Raw genomic sequence first — 13459 nt, 5'->3', positions numbered from 1 at the left:
TCTTTATAACATTTAAACAAAAGATAAGCTTCCGTATTCTCCCAAATATTCCTGCAGTTTATTTTTGAAAATTATGCTGAAAATTTTGTATAGTTTTAAATTAAAGAAAACAAAAACTGAGCCCTATTCTCTTATTTAAACAGAGATTTTAAAACTGACAAATTTTGGGGCTTCCCTGGTGGCGCAGTGGTTGCGCGTCCGCCTGCCGATGCAGGGGAACCGGGTTCGCGCCCCTGTCTGGGAAGATCCCACATGCCAGGGAGCGGCTGGGCCCGTGAGCCATGGCCGCTGGGCCTCCGCGTCCGGAGCCTGTGCTCCGCAACGGGAGAGGCCACAGCAGAGGGAGGCCCGCATACCACAAAAAAAAAAAAAAAAAAAAAAAAAAAAAAAAACTGACAAATTTGAAAGCTGGGTAAGAGTTGCTTTTTTTTACAGTGGTTGACACATTCTCTGTCAACTTCCTTTATTTCTTCATGAGTCACACCAAACTTTAGTGTATAAATAAATAAATAAAACATTTATAAAAAATATTTGCAAAATGTTTTTTTTTCTTTTTTAAAGTATGATCTCTATTTTTATTTATTTATTTTTTATACAGCAGGTTCTTATTAGTTATCTATTTTATACATATTAGTGTATACAGGTCAATCCCAATCTCCCAGTTCACCCCAACACCACCACCCCTACCCCCCTGCAAAAGGTTTTTAAGGCAGGCAATCCCACACTCATAAAGCAGCCGAAGGGAAACAAACTCACATTATTGCAGGCTGCCCACTTTATTCATGAACATAATCAAGCCCCTGAAAATGAAGAGCAGTTGTTGTCTGCACTGTGACGAAGCCAGCAGTCTCTGTGCAAACAGCACCACTAATTTATGAAGAGCAACAGACACAGGAATACCCGCTTGCTCCTTTCATCTTATCAAAGGCTGTATGCTACATGAATGACAACCCACAGGACCCAGTGAACCCCAGGTCGTACTTATGGGCTCTTCCAAAACCATATGTTTGTTTGCCTGTTTTATTTTCAGGAAACCTATAACAAACACCTTAACTGCAAAAAGTAGAATTATCCCAGTAAGGAGGCTGATTCCAGTCCCAGTGATATTACCTTCCAGGGCTAAATTCCAGAGCTGAATGTGGGCTGTACGTGGAATAACCTTATGTCTTCTGGTACCAGCTGCCGGCACTGTCTCCTCTCTTCGGAACAATCCCAACCTCCCAGGCTTCATCTTACAGTTGTGTGGGGTCCGCTACACCCACACACCCAAGCGACCATCCCCACCAGTCATATCCAAAGGTTTACTTCAAAAACTTGCTTCCGAGGAACCCCATAAGATCTATGAGAGAAGGCACCATACTACATCCCAGTCCAAAGTCTTTTATAACCCAAAATATGGCTAAAAGGACAGGGTAGTACTGCTGAAGTAGGAAATATAAGTGAAATATTAAAAAATAAAAAGATCGAAATGTAGCACATCTACTTACATGACTTAAGCAGTGAAATGATTTCCTCCATTAAATTGCTCTCAAGCAGACTAAGTTTCCCACTAAAATGTATTAGCTTCTTTCTTCTTAGGAAAAACAAAGGCTGATTTGTGTTCAGACATTTTCATTACATAGAAACTAGACAGAGGGCTTTTACTTATTGATAAAGTAGCCTGTTCAGTTATGATGCAGCAAATGTGATCTCTCAAATGGCTTTTAGCACATGTATTTAGCTTGTTTTTATGGAACTAAGCCTAAAGCTACTTATTCTATTCATTAAATCAAAAGCAGGTATTCGTCTTGTAAGAGAATTTGTTCCAGTAAAGTTAGCCTTTAGGAAAATTTATTCTAAAGCTGTCTTGCCTTCTCATGATTCTTAAATAAAATTGACATGCCACAAAGGGAGAACATGATAATTTATTATAACAAATTATATTTAAGAAAGGCCCTACTTTTTTCACTTTTATAATTGATACTCAAATACACAGCAAAACTCGCCCTATTAAATATATCAGGTACAATTTACTAAACAAAAAAGAACAAAAATTATACATAATATTACCTGACACTCCAGTAGAGATAATCTCATGTCCTTATACTACTGATAAGTTGTCATCAAACTTTTAGCAATATCACCAAAAGTTTTCAGCAGCTTAAACCCATGTGAAAAGTCTAAACATTCCAAGTTTTATATTTTTCCCAATCTTTTGATTTAATGTGCTCTATCTTGATCAATTTATCCAACAATATGTGAAAAGGTTTTTAGAGTATATTTGAAGACAGAAGAAAATGTTCAACTACCATTCATTGAGTCCCTATGTGATAGTAACTGCTGGCACTTTCTTTTACCTATATGGTTAACACTGCTCTCCAAAAAAGTAGGTTTGTTTTGTCATGATCTTCTTCGGCCATACCTTCTTACTTGGAGGGATTTAGTTTTGACATTAAAAGATGAGAAATCATAATGAAGCTTCCCTGTTCAAAAATCTTTAATGACTCTCTCAAACTCAAGTTGATGTTTCAAGTCTTCTTCCATGTGAGTCCAACTTACCTTTTCAAGCATATGGTCCACAATTCCCATCCACATCTCCCTGTTCTGGTAAGGTTGATTTATTCACTGCCCCTTTATCTCTAAAATGTATTCTTCATATTGTACACACTATCATTTTCATAAGAAAAAATCATTACATCACTTTCTGTGGGTAGTTAATATCTTCTAGTTCAGTCAGTTCAAGCCACCAATCTTTGTTTAAAAGGCATATCAATATACTTGCCTCCAACAATTTCACATGAATAAATTCCAAAACATAAATAAGGTTGTTTTCTAAGACATCTAAAAATATTACTGGATTAAAACATCTTAAAATCTGACATGTCACAATTTCTATAAAAAAATTCATCAATTCATCATGAACTACATTTTAATTCAACTTAAATTCTGTCCTGATTTATTATATTTATTTTATTTAATAAGTATAGTTTTAAAAATAATCAGCTTTGTGATTTAGTTCTGTATGTAAACAATGCACAAATTATTTAAATAGATTGATATTAATATACTTATTAAAAAGGAATACTAGCAGAAGTTATATTTTGCATTGAACAAAAGCAATAATTTTGTTTGAAAAGCAGTGTAATCTAAATATTTTCATTCTAATCATATAAGAATAGCTAATGCTTTATAAAAGGAAAAATAAATTAAGCTATTTTATTGTAGCAATAAGGAACTGTACAGAGGAGATGACTAAAATAAGAAAAAGATCACCTGTTTTCCAATGTGTATTGTAATTTTATAACCCATTCATTTTATTTCTGAATATATTGTTTGAATTAAGTTGAGTTCTGGTCATAGCTGACCCTTAAACATCCAATTAATATTTCCTATTTTATTATTTATCAGACTTGTCTACCCTTCGATATATCACACTGGTGTTCTTAGGAAAATCACATGAAGTAATAGAGGAAAAAATTAGACAAATATGTTTTTAATTATGTTTTTGAAAATGAATCTATTATTACCCAGTTAAAAGTGATGAGACTTTGTTTTATAGACTATTTTAATAAAATCTAATAATCATGTCTGTTCATACTGAAGTAAAACCATGGGTCAGAGTATTGCAGGATTTGGCAGAACCCCCAGAAAGGCATAAATTTCACTAACATTACAGACTCCCTACTCCACGTCGATTTATATGCCCCAGAATGACCTCAGAAACAAGCTGTGAAGGTCAGGAAAAGCTAAAACCTCATTTTATACCAGAATAATATGCAAAGACAAAGAAGTAAACCTAGACAAATTTACCAGTATAATAATAATAATAGGTAAATTACATAGCAAGATTTATGCTCAGTTTCAGAAATCAAGATACATTTACCTTGAAAGGCAGCTGTGTTTCGAGATATCAGAAACTTTAATGTAGAGCTGGATGTTTGAAGCACCTGCTGCATATCTTGGCGAGCTGCAATTTGATAACTTTCCTCCATCTTCCTGGTGCAACATGCAGGGTTTTTGGCTATGCAAACCTGAAGATCAGGCCCTGGAATACATAGAATATTTTTCCTAATCATTACCTGTTCATTTAACAAACATTACATGTTACGTATCAGACATTAATGATCAGCACTGCACATTACAGGTTCATGTTCTATATGCCCACCAGCAAAATGATACCAGTGGGTTGACACCAGCCTTAGGATACCCTGGATCCCACAGCAAGCTGTGTCAGAAACTGGCCCCATCCACCGGCAGGCAAAAAACACAAACACGGGAAGGTTAAAAAATATCCTACTAACAACAAATATGCCACTAAACAAATGGATCACTGAAGAAATCAAAGAAGAAATCAAAAAATACCTAGAGACAAATGAAAATGAAGACACAACAATCTAAAATCTATAGGCTGCAGCAGAAGAAGTTCTAAGAGTGAAGTTTATAGCAATACAAGCTTACTTCAGGAAACAAAAAAAAAATCTCAAAAGAACAACCAAACCTTATACCTAAAGGAAATGGAAAAATAAGAACAACAATGACAACAACAACAACAACAAAAACAATGTTAGTAGAAGGAAATAAATCGTAAAGCAGAAATAAATGAAAGAGAGACTTCGGAAAAAAAAAACAGTAGAAAAGATCAGTGAAACTAAGAGCTGATTCTTTGAAAAGATAGACAAAATTGATAAACCATTAGCCAGACTCATAAAGAAAATAAGCAAGAGGGCCCAAATTAATAAAATTAGAAATGAAAAAGGAGAAGTTACAACTGACACCCCAGACATACAAAGGGTAATAAGAGATTACTACAAACAATTATAGCCCAATAAAATGGGCAACCTAAAAGAAATGGACAAATTTCTAGAAATGCACAATATCCCAAGACTGAACCAGGAAGAAACAGAAAATATGAACAGTCTAACTACCAGTAATGAAACTGAATCAGTAATAAAGAAAAAAAAAAAGTTCAGAACCAGATGGCTTCACAGGTGAATTCTATCAAACATTTAGAGAAGAGTTAACACCTATCCTTCTCAAACTATTCCAAAATATTGCAGAGGAAGGAAGCTTTGGAACTCATTCTACAAACACAGCATCACCCTGATACAAAAACCAGGCAAAGGTAGCACAAAAAGAAAATTACAAGTGAATATTACTGATGAAAATAGATGCAAAAATCCTCAACAAAGTATTAGCAAACCAAATTTTCAATATTATATTAAAAAACTCATACATTATGATCAACTGTAATTTATCCCAGTGATGAATGGATGGTTCAATATCCCCAATCAATCAGTGTGATAACTACATTAACAAATTGAAGAATAAAAATTATATGATCATCTCAATAGATACAGAAAAAGCTTTTTACAAAATTCAACATCCATTTATGATAAAAACACTCCAGAAAGTGGGCAGAGGGGAAACATATCTCAACATAGTAAAAGCCATATATGACAAACCCAAGCTAACATAATACTCAGTGGTGAGAAACTAAAAGCATTTCTTCTAAGATCAGGTACATGAAAAGGATATCCACTCTTGACACTTTTATTCAACATAGTGTTGGAAGTCCTAGCCACAGCAGCAGACAAGTAAAAGAAACAAAAGGAATCCAAATTGGAAAGGAAGAAGTAAAACTGTCACTGTATGCAAATGACATGATACTATACATAGAAAATCCTCAAGACACCATCAAAAACCTACTAGAGCTCATCAATGAATTCAGTAAATTTGCAGGATACAAAATTAATATACAGAAATCTGTTGCATTTCTATACACTAACAATGAACTATCAGAAAGAGAAATTAAGGAAACAATTTCATTTACAATCACATCCAAAAGAATAAAATATCTAGGGATAAACCTACCTAAGGAGGTAAAAGACCTGTACTCAGAAAACTATAAGACACTGATGAAAGAGATTGAAGACAACATAAACATATGGAAAGATATACCATGTTCATGGATTAGGAGAATTAATATTATTAAAATGACCATACTACCCAAGGCTATCTACAGATTCAATGCAATCCCTATCAAAATACCAGGACCATTTTTCACAGAACTAGAACAAACAATTTTAAAATTTGTGTGGAAACACAAAAGTTCCTGAATAGCCAAAACAATCTTGAGAAAGAAGAACAGATCTGAAGGAATCATGCTCCCTGATTTCAAACTATACTACAAAGCTACAGTAATCAAAACAGTATCGTACTGGCACAAAAACACACATATATATCAATGGAACAGAATAGAGAGTCCAGAAATGAACCCACACTTACATGGGAAATTAATTTATGACAAAGGAAGCAAGAATATACAATGCGGAAAAGACAGCCTCTTCAATAATGGTGTTGGAAAAATTGGACAGCAACACACAAAAGAATCAAACTGGCTACCCTCTCACACCATGCACAAAAATAAATTCCAAATGGGTTAAATACCTACATATAGGGCCCAAAACCATAAAGCTTCTAGACGAAAACATAGATGGTAAGCTCTTTGATATCTATCTTAGAAATATTTTGTTGGGTATGTCTCCTCAGGCAAGAGAAACAAAAACAAAATAAATAAATGAGCCTATGCCAAACTGAAAAGCTTTTGCACAGCAGAGGAAACTATCGACAAAATGAAAAGGCCACCCACTGAACGGGAGAAGATATTTGTAACTGATATATCCAGTAAGGGTTAATATCTAAACTCTTCAAAGAACACATACAACTCAATATCAAAAAAACTAACAACGTAGTTAAAAAATAGACAGAGGTTCTGAATAGACATTTTTACGAAGAAGACATACAGATGGTCAACAGACACATGAAAAGATGCTCAAGATCACTAATCGTCAGGGAAATGCAAATTAAAACCATAATGAGCTATCACCTCACATTGTCCAAATGGCTATTATCAAAAAGACAGCAAATAATAAGTGTTATCAAGGATGTGGAAAAAAAGAGAACCCTTGTGCACTGTTGATGAGAATGTAAATTGGTGTAGCTGCTATGGAAAACAGTATGGAAATTCCTCAAAAAATGAAAAATAGAACTACTATATAATCCAACAATTCCATCCCTGGGTATTTATTTGAAGAAAACAAAAACACTAATTTGAAAAGATATATGCACCCCTATACTCACTGCAGCATTATTTACAATAGCTAAGATATGGAAGCAACATAAGTGCCCATCAATAAATGAATGGATAAATAATGTGATATATATATATATCACATGTGATATATATATATCACATGTGATATATATATATCACATGTGATATATATATAAAGTTACTCAGTCATGAAAAAGAATAAAATCTTGCCATATGTGACAACATGAATGGAACTAGAAGGTATTATGCTAAGTGAAATAGGTCAAACAGTAAAAGACAAATACTGTATGATTCCACTTATATGTGGAATCTAAAAACCAAAACAAATGAACAAATACAACAAAACAGAAACAGAGTCATAAATACAGAAAACAAACAGGTGGTTGCCAGAGGGGAGGGGAATAGGGAAAGAAAGAAATAGGTGAGGGAGATTAAGAGGTACAAACTTCCAGTTGTAAAATAAATGAGACACAGGTATGAAATGTAAAGTGTGGGGAATATCGTCAATGACTACATAATATCTTTTTATGGTGACATATTGTAACTAGACTTATGGCAATTATTTTGAAATGTATTGAAATGTCAAATCATTATGTTGTGTAACAGGAACTAACATAAAGTTGTACACCAATTGTACTTCAAAAACAAACAAACTCATAGAAAAAGAGATCAGATATGTACAGGCAGTTGGAGAAGGGGGAACTGGATGAAGATAGTCAAAAGGTACAAACTCCCAGTTATAAAGATAAGTACTAGAGATGTAAAGTACAACGTGATAAATATAAATAACATCGCTGTATGTTATATATGAAAGTTAAGAGAGTAAATCCTAAGAGTCTCACCACAAGGAAAAACTTTTTTTCTATTTCTTTCATTTTGTATCTATAAGAGAGGATAGATGTTCAGTAAACTTATTGTGATAACCATTTCATGATGTATGCAAGTCAAATCATTATGCTGTATACCTTAAACTTATACAGTGTTATATGTCAATTGTATCTCAATAAAACTGGAAGGAAAAAAAAACTACAATGAGATACCACCTCACACCCATTAGAATGACTATTATGAAAAATACAGATAATAACAAGTGTTAGCAAGGATGTGGAGTTATTAGAACACTTGTGTACTGTTGGTTGGAATGTGAAATGGTAAAACCACTGTGGAAAACAATATAGCAGTTACTCAAAAACCTAAAAGTAGAATTACCATATGATCCAGCAATTCTACTTCTGTATACATACCCAAAATAATTGAAAACAGTCTTGAAGAGATATTTGTACACCATATTCGCAGCATATTATTCACAATAGCTAAAACATGGAAGCAGCCCAAGTGTCCATGGATTGATGAATGGTAAGCAAAATATGGTATATACATACACTGGAATATTATTCAGTCTTAAAAAGGAAGGAAATTCTGACTTATGCTACAACATGGATGAACCTTGAGGACATTACACTAGGTGAAATAAGCCAGTCACAAAAACACAAATATAACTCCACTCATATGAGGTTCTTAGGATCACCAAAATCACAGAGACAGAAAGTAGAATGGTGGTTGGCTTGGGCTGGGCAGAGGGGGGAGACTGGGGAGTTACTGTTTAATGGGGACAGTTTCAGTTTTGCAAGATGAAAAGAGTTCTGGAGGTGGATGGTGGCAGTGGTTTGTATAACATAAACGTATTTAGTACCACTGAACTGTGCACTTATAAAGTGGTTAAGATGGTAAATTTCATATTTTACTGCAGTAAAAGAAATTAGAAACAAATCTTGCTAATATGATTAACAACTCTTATACTAGACAGGAGCCCAGGGCAAGCCCCGTTATCCATAACAGGTACGCTAGAGAACAGAGAAAAAGGTATGCGTCGTGGAACAGTGCCTAAAGAGGACAACCCTGAGGGTGCATCATGGGGTGAGCCTCAGGGCATCCCAAGCCTACCCAGGTTTCAGGACAATTGTATTTACATGGGCCAATATAATATAGTTATTCCCTTATTTTAGGGTAGGAGTAAGGGTTATGGTCTTTGATCTCTGCAGAGTTTCACAGCTTCCACATTAGCTCTTCACTGACCAACTGTAGATCAGCAAACATAAAATATGCAAATGTGGGCTTCCCTGGTGGCACAGCGGTTGCGCGTCCGCCTGCCGATGCAGGGGAACCGGGTTCGCGCCCCGGTCTGGGAGGATCCCACATGCCGCGGAGCGGCTGGGCCCGTGAGCCATGGCCGCTGAGCCTGCGCGTCCGGAGCCTGTGCTCCGCAACGGGAGAGGCCACAACGGAGGGAGGCCCGCATACCACAAAAAAAATAAAAATAAAAATATAAAAATAAAAAAATAAATAAACAAAATATGCAAATGTGCATGTGTGTACACACACACACACACACACACACACACTAGCCACCTTTCAATCTCCTCCTTTTCCACACAGATTCAGCCTCAGGCTTCAGTTTGTGTAAGTTAGACAAACAGCAGCGTGCTGGAGCACTGCACAAAGGCTCAGGCACATAAAATGTGTCACAGTAGGTAACATCTTGGCAATTGTTTTTTATTTATATTGCCTAAAGTTATACAAAGGCAAATTCCACTTCAAACAGTAAAATTGACTTAAAGAAAACAAAGCTATCTTCTCAGCTTTCTTCCTAAATGGAAAGATTGAGGAATTAGAGTTCAGAGAAAAACAATGATAGAGACTGGGGAAGAGAACCAATGAATAAATATTAAAGGATATAAACATATTTGGTAGAGGAAAGACTGCTAGGGAATAAAAATAATGATAATATAAACAACAACAACAATAACAGATCACTGCAAATATCTCTCCAGAATTTAAATACCAAACATCACTTTGCTAGATCACATTCTTTTTTTTTTTTTCTTTTTTTTTCTTTTGCGGTACGCGGGCCTCTCACTGTTGTGGCCTCTCCCGTTGCGGAGCACAGGCTCCGGACGCGCAGGCTCAGCGGCCATGGCTCACGGGCCCAGCCGCTCCGCGGCACGCGGGATCCTCCCGGACCGGGGCACGAACCCGCGTCCCCTGCATCGGCAGGCGGACTCTCAACCACTGCGCCACCAGGGAAGCCCAAGATCACATTCTTAAACGTGGCCCAAGAAGGCCCCGGGTTGGACCATTTCTTCCTTCCCTCGTGCTCCAGCCTCATCTCAAGTAACATCAGCCATTGTACTCTTCCCTTCACACACCAGACTTCTTTTATTTCCTCATATTCACCAGGTGCCCTCTTTCCACAGAGCCATTCTGCATGCTCTTCCCTCTGTCTTAGACAGTCTTGCGGCAAACACACACCTTCCCCGACTTTATTCCCATCTATTTTTCTTTAGATCTTAATTCAGTCTTCCCACAGGAACTTTCCTTAACCCCACCGACAGCTCCAGTCCCTACTCTATGCCTTTGGACTGCCCCTCATTCCTCTTCATTGCACTTATCATGGTTGCAGTGTTATGTTCCTAAATGTGATTACTAATTAATTAGTTCCCTCATCTGTACTACAAAGCTCCAAGTGCAGGAACTTTTACTCATTATCGTATGCCAGTTGTCCAGCTCAGAGCCTAGTATAATACATCATAAACACTCAATTTTCATTCATTAAACCAACAATCAAGGATCTACTGTGTATATGCGTTATCTCATTTAGTCCTCACTTTAACCTTATGACATAGGTACCATCACTACCACATTTTACTTGTGAGGAAATGGAGACATAAAGAGGCTTTAAAAGCTGCCCAGTGACACATACTTACATAACACAAAGTGGTGGAGCTGGTGTTTGGAAACAGGCAGAGTGATTTCCAAGCTATCGTATTCACCACCACTCTACTGAGAGGAAAGCAATGGCCTTCAATCTATAAATGGTTTGTGTACAGACAACCTGACCATTTTCAATTCCTGTTTCTAAAGAAGACATCTGTTTGGAAAGTTGCAAGAAAATACATTTTAGGTTAGGAACCATCCAAGGAGTTTTATTCAAAAATAAAAATAGGCTAAAATATAAAGTTATAGAGTTGCCATTTGCCTTTGTGCCCAATTTTTTTTAATTTTTTTTTTAAATTTATTTTCTTGGCTGCGTTGGGTCTTCATTGCTGAGCGTGGGCTTTCTCTAATTTTGGCGAGCAGGGGCTACTCTTTGATGTGGTGCACGGGCTTCCCATTGCGGTGGCTTCTCTTGTTGTGGAGAAGGGGCTCTAGGTGCATGGGCTTCAGCAGTTGCAACACGCGGGCTCAGTAGTTGTAGTGTGCAGGCTCTAAGGCGTGTGGGTTTCAGAAGTTGTGGAGAGCAGGCTCAGTAGTTGTGGCCAATGGGCTCTAGAGAGTAGACTCAGTAGCTGTGGCACACAGGCTTAGTTGCTCCGTGGCATGTGGGATCCTCCTGGACCAGGGATCGAACCAGTGTCCCCTGCATTGGCAGGTGGATTCTTAATCACTGCCCCACCAGGGAAGCCCCTGTGCCCAATTTTAAATGGTGGAAAGTACGCTTAGAAAGATGCAAATTACCTTGACTGCTTTCTAAACATATGTGGAAGAGAAACCATCATGTCTCAGCACCCTCTGAATAAGCATGGCTAGCAATTTAGACCACTTAGAGCAAACACATCCCTCAAGTTGATGAGGATCTGCATTGATTAATCCAGACTTTCATTTGGCATCTTGGAAGCTGGTAATGCCAACATACAACTAAACTCCAAACCAAATTAAGACTATAATTCAAAGACCTAGTTACGTATAATTGGCACGATATTTTTATCAGTAGTAACTTAAGGGTTAGGGTCGCAGTGGAGGGGGAAAAGAGTCCAGAAGAAACTAGTTCCCTTGTTTCCTGTGTCAGTGCAAAAGACAGGCGAGATGAACTACACATCCTCAGGGAAAGAACTATATCTTACATTTTATTCACAGTATAAGCACAAAGGACCTAATAAGATCCTTGTTGATCAAACGCCCAGACTTCAGTTCTCCCATTGTAAATAGAACTAGCATCATAAGAAAGCAAAGCCAAATGGACCCCAAACAGATACTACGTGGTAATAAGATATATTTTTAAACTATTTCAAAAGCCTGGCTTCAGAGAACGTGGCATAACTGAGGATGCGTATGAAACAACAAGAGTGCGCAACTCAAGCTCAGGAGCAGCAGTCGTGTTTCTGATCAGTAAAACCAAACTCTGTGAGGATTAAAGTGCTAAAAACAAAATGAAATTAAAAATAAAACAGCAGGCTCCTTGCTGAAGGGGCCCTCGACCAGAATTGTGTGGGCTTTTCTTAATTGCCTACCCAGAAGCAGCAGTACTGGTTACTACGTTTTCCTTTCGGTTCCCCCACTTAAGAAACTGTTAACAGCCATCTACCTGCTTGTGTACTTTTGTTAATATGTTAAAACAGGAACATTGGGAGGCATTCTGGAAAGATGGTGGCAGTGGCAGCATAGTTTTCACGGATCTCCAAATCCCCACATGGACCAGATAGAACAACGTTAATCAAATCCAAAAAATACAACAAAACTAGGTGATGTAATATCCCCACAACCTTCAAAATATATGTAGAGTGGGGAAAAAACAGCAACAGCCACAGATCTCCACAGTATCAGAGTCTGGGCAGGAGAGAGAAAAATGAAGCAGAGGGATAATGTCTGAAGGACCTAAGGACAGATGAAGCCCCAAAGAGCCAACCAGAATTCACAGGAAAGCACAGTGGACCAATTTGTGAACAGCAGCTGAAATGGAGAGTTTTGCCCTCTCGATCACTGGATGTGTGCAAAGGAGCCAAGATTAAAATGAATGAATTAGCAGGAGTAATCCAGACCCCTATGAACTCTCCAAAGAGATCCAGCAGGCTCCTTTCCAAGGAAGAACCCCACGCAGAAGAGAAACGTCTGGAAGCGGAATTAAAATTCAACAGAAGAAGGAGTTAAGAGACATACACAGAGAAGGTCCAGACCAAAGTGGGCAGGGAAATAAATCCAGGAAATTTGAGAAAACAAGCAGCCATACTTTTAAACACTACACAAAACCAACAGAAGAAGAAACTCTGTAAAGTCACAAAAACTACTCTGAAGTCTATTTCAACCTAAATTTCCAAGGAAAAAAACCAACTTCATTTGAACTGAACATCAAAAAATATTGAGGTCAAATCTCACACAGAGTTATTACAATAAAAAAGGGAACAAGGAACAGAATAACATCCCTACAGACAAAGAAATCATGCCAGAAAGACATGCCCTCCTCCCCCCCAAAAAAATAAAAAATTCAACCATGCTATTTCTTTTTTTTTTTTTTTTTTTTTTTTTTGGTGGTATGCGGGCCTCCCTCTGTTGTGGCCTCTCCCGTTGCGGGGGACAGGCTCCGGGCGCCCC

General features: G+C 37.3%; 1 protein-coding gene across 1 annotated transcript in view; it reads right to left on the bottom strand.

The window, feature by feature from the left end:
• The window catches only part of GPC5 (glypican 5), a 1397564-nt gene that overhangs the window by 1346906 nt on the left and 37199 nt on the right, over positions 1-13459 (bottom strand). Inside the window, exon 2 of the mRNA XM_024123206.1 lies at positions 3863-4024. Within this exon, the coding sequence (XP_023978974.1) occupies positions 3863-4024 (162 nt within the window). The remainder of the gene's footprint in view (positions 1-3862; positions 4025-13459) is intronic.

Source organism: Physeter macrocephalus, chromosome 13 (assembly GCF_002837175.3).
Source record: "Physeter macrocephalus isolate SW-GA chromosome 13, ASM283717v5, whole genome shotgun sequence".
Classification (NCBI taxonomy): domain Eukaryota; kingdom Metazoa; phylum Chordata; class Mammalia; order Artiodactyla; family Physeteridae; genus Physeter; species Physeter macrocephalus.
The sequence above is the reverse complement of the archived record's forward strand: the minus strand, read 5'-3'. Positions and strand labels throughout refer to the sequence as shown.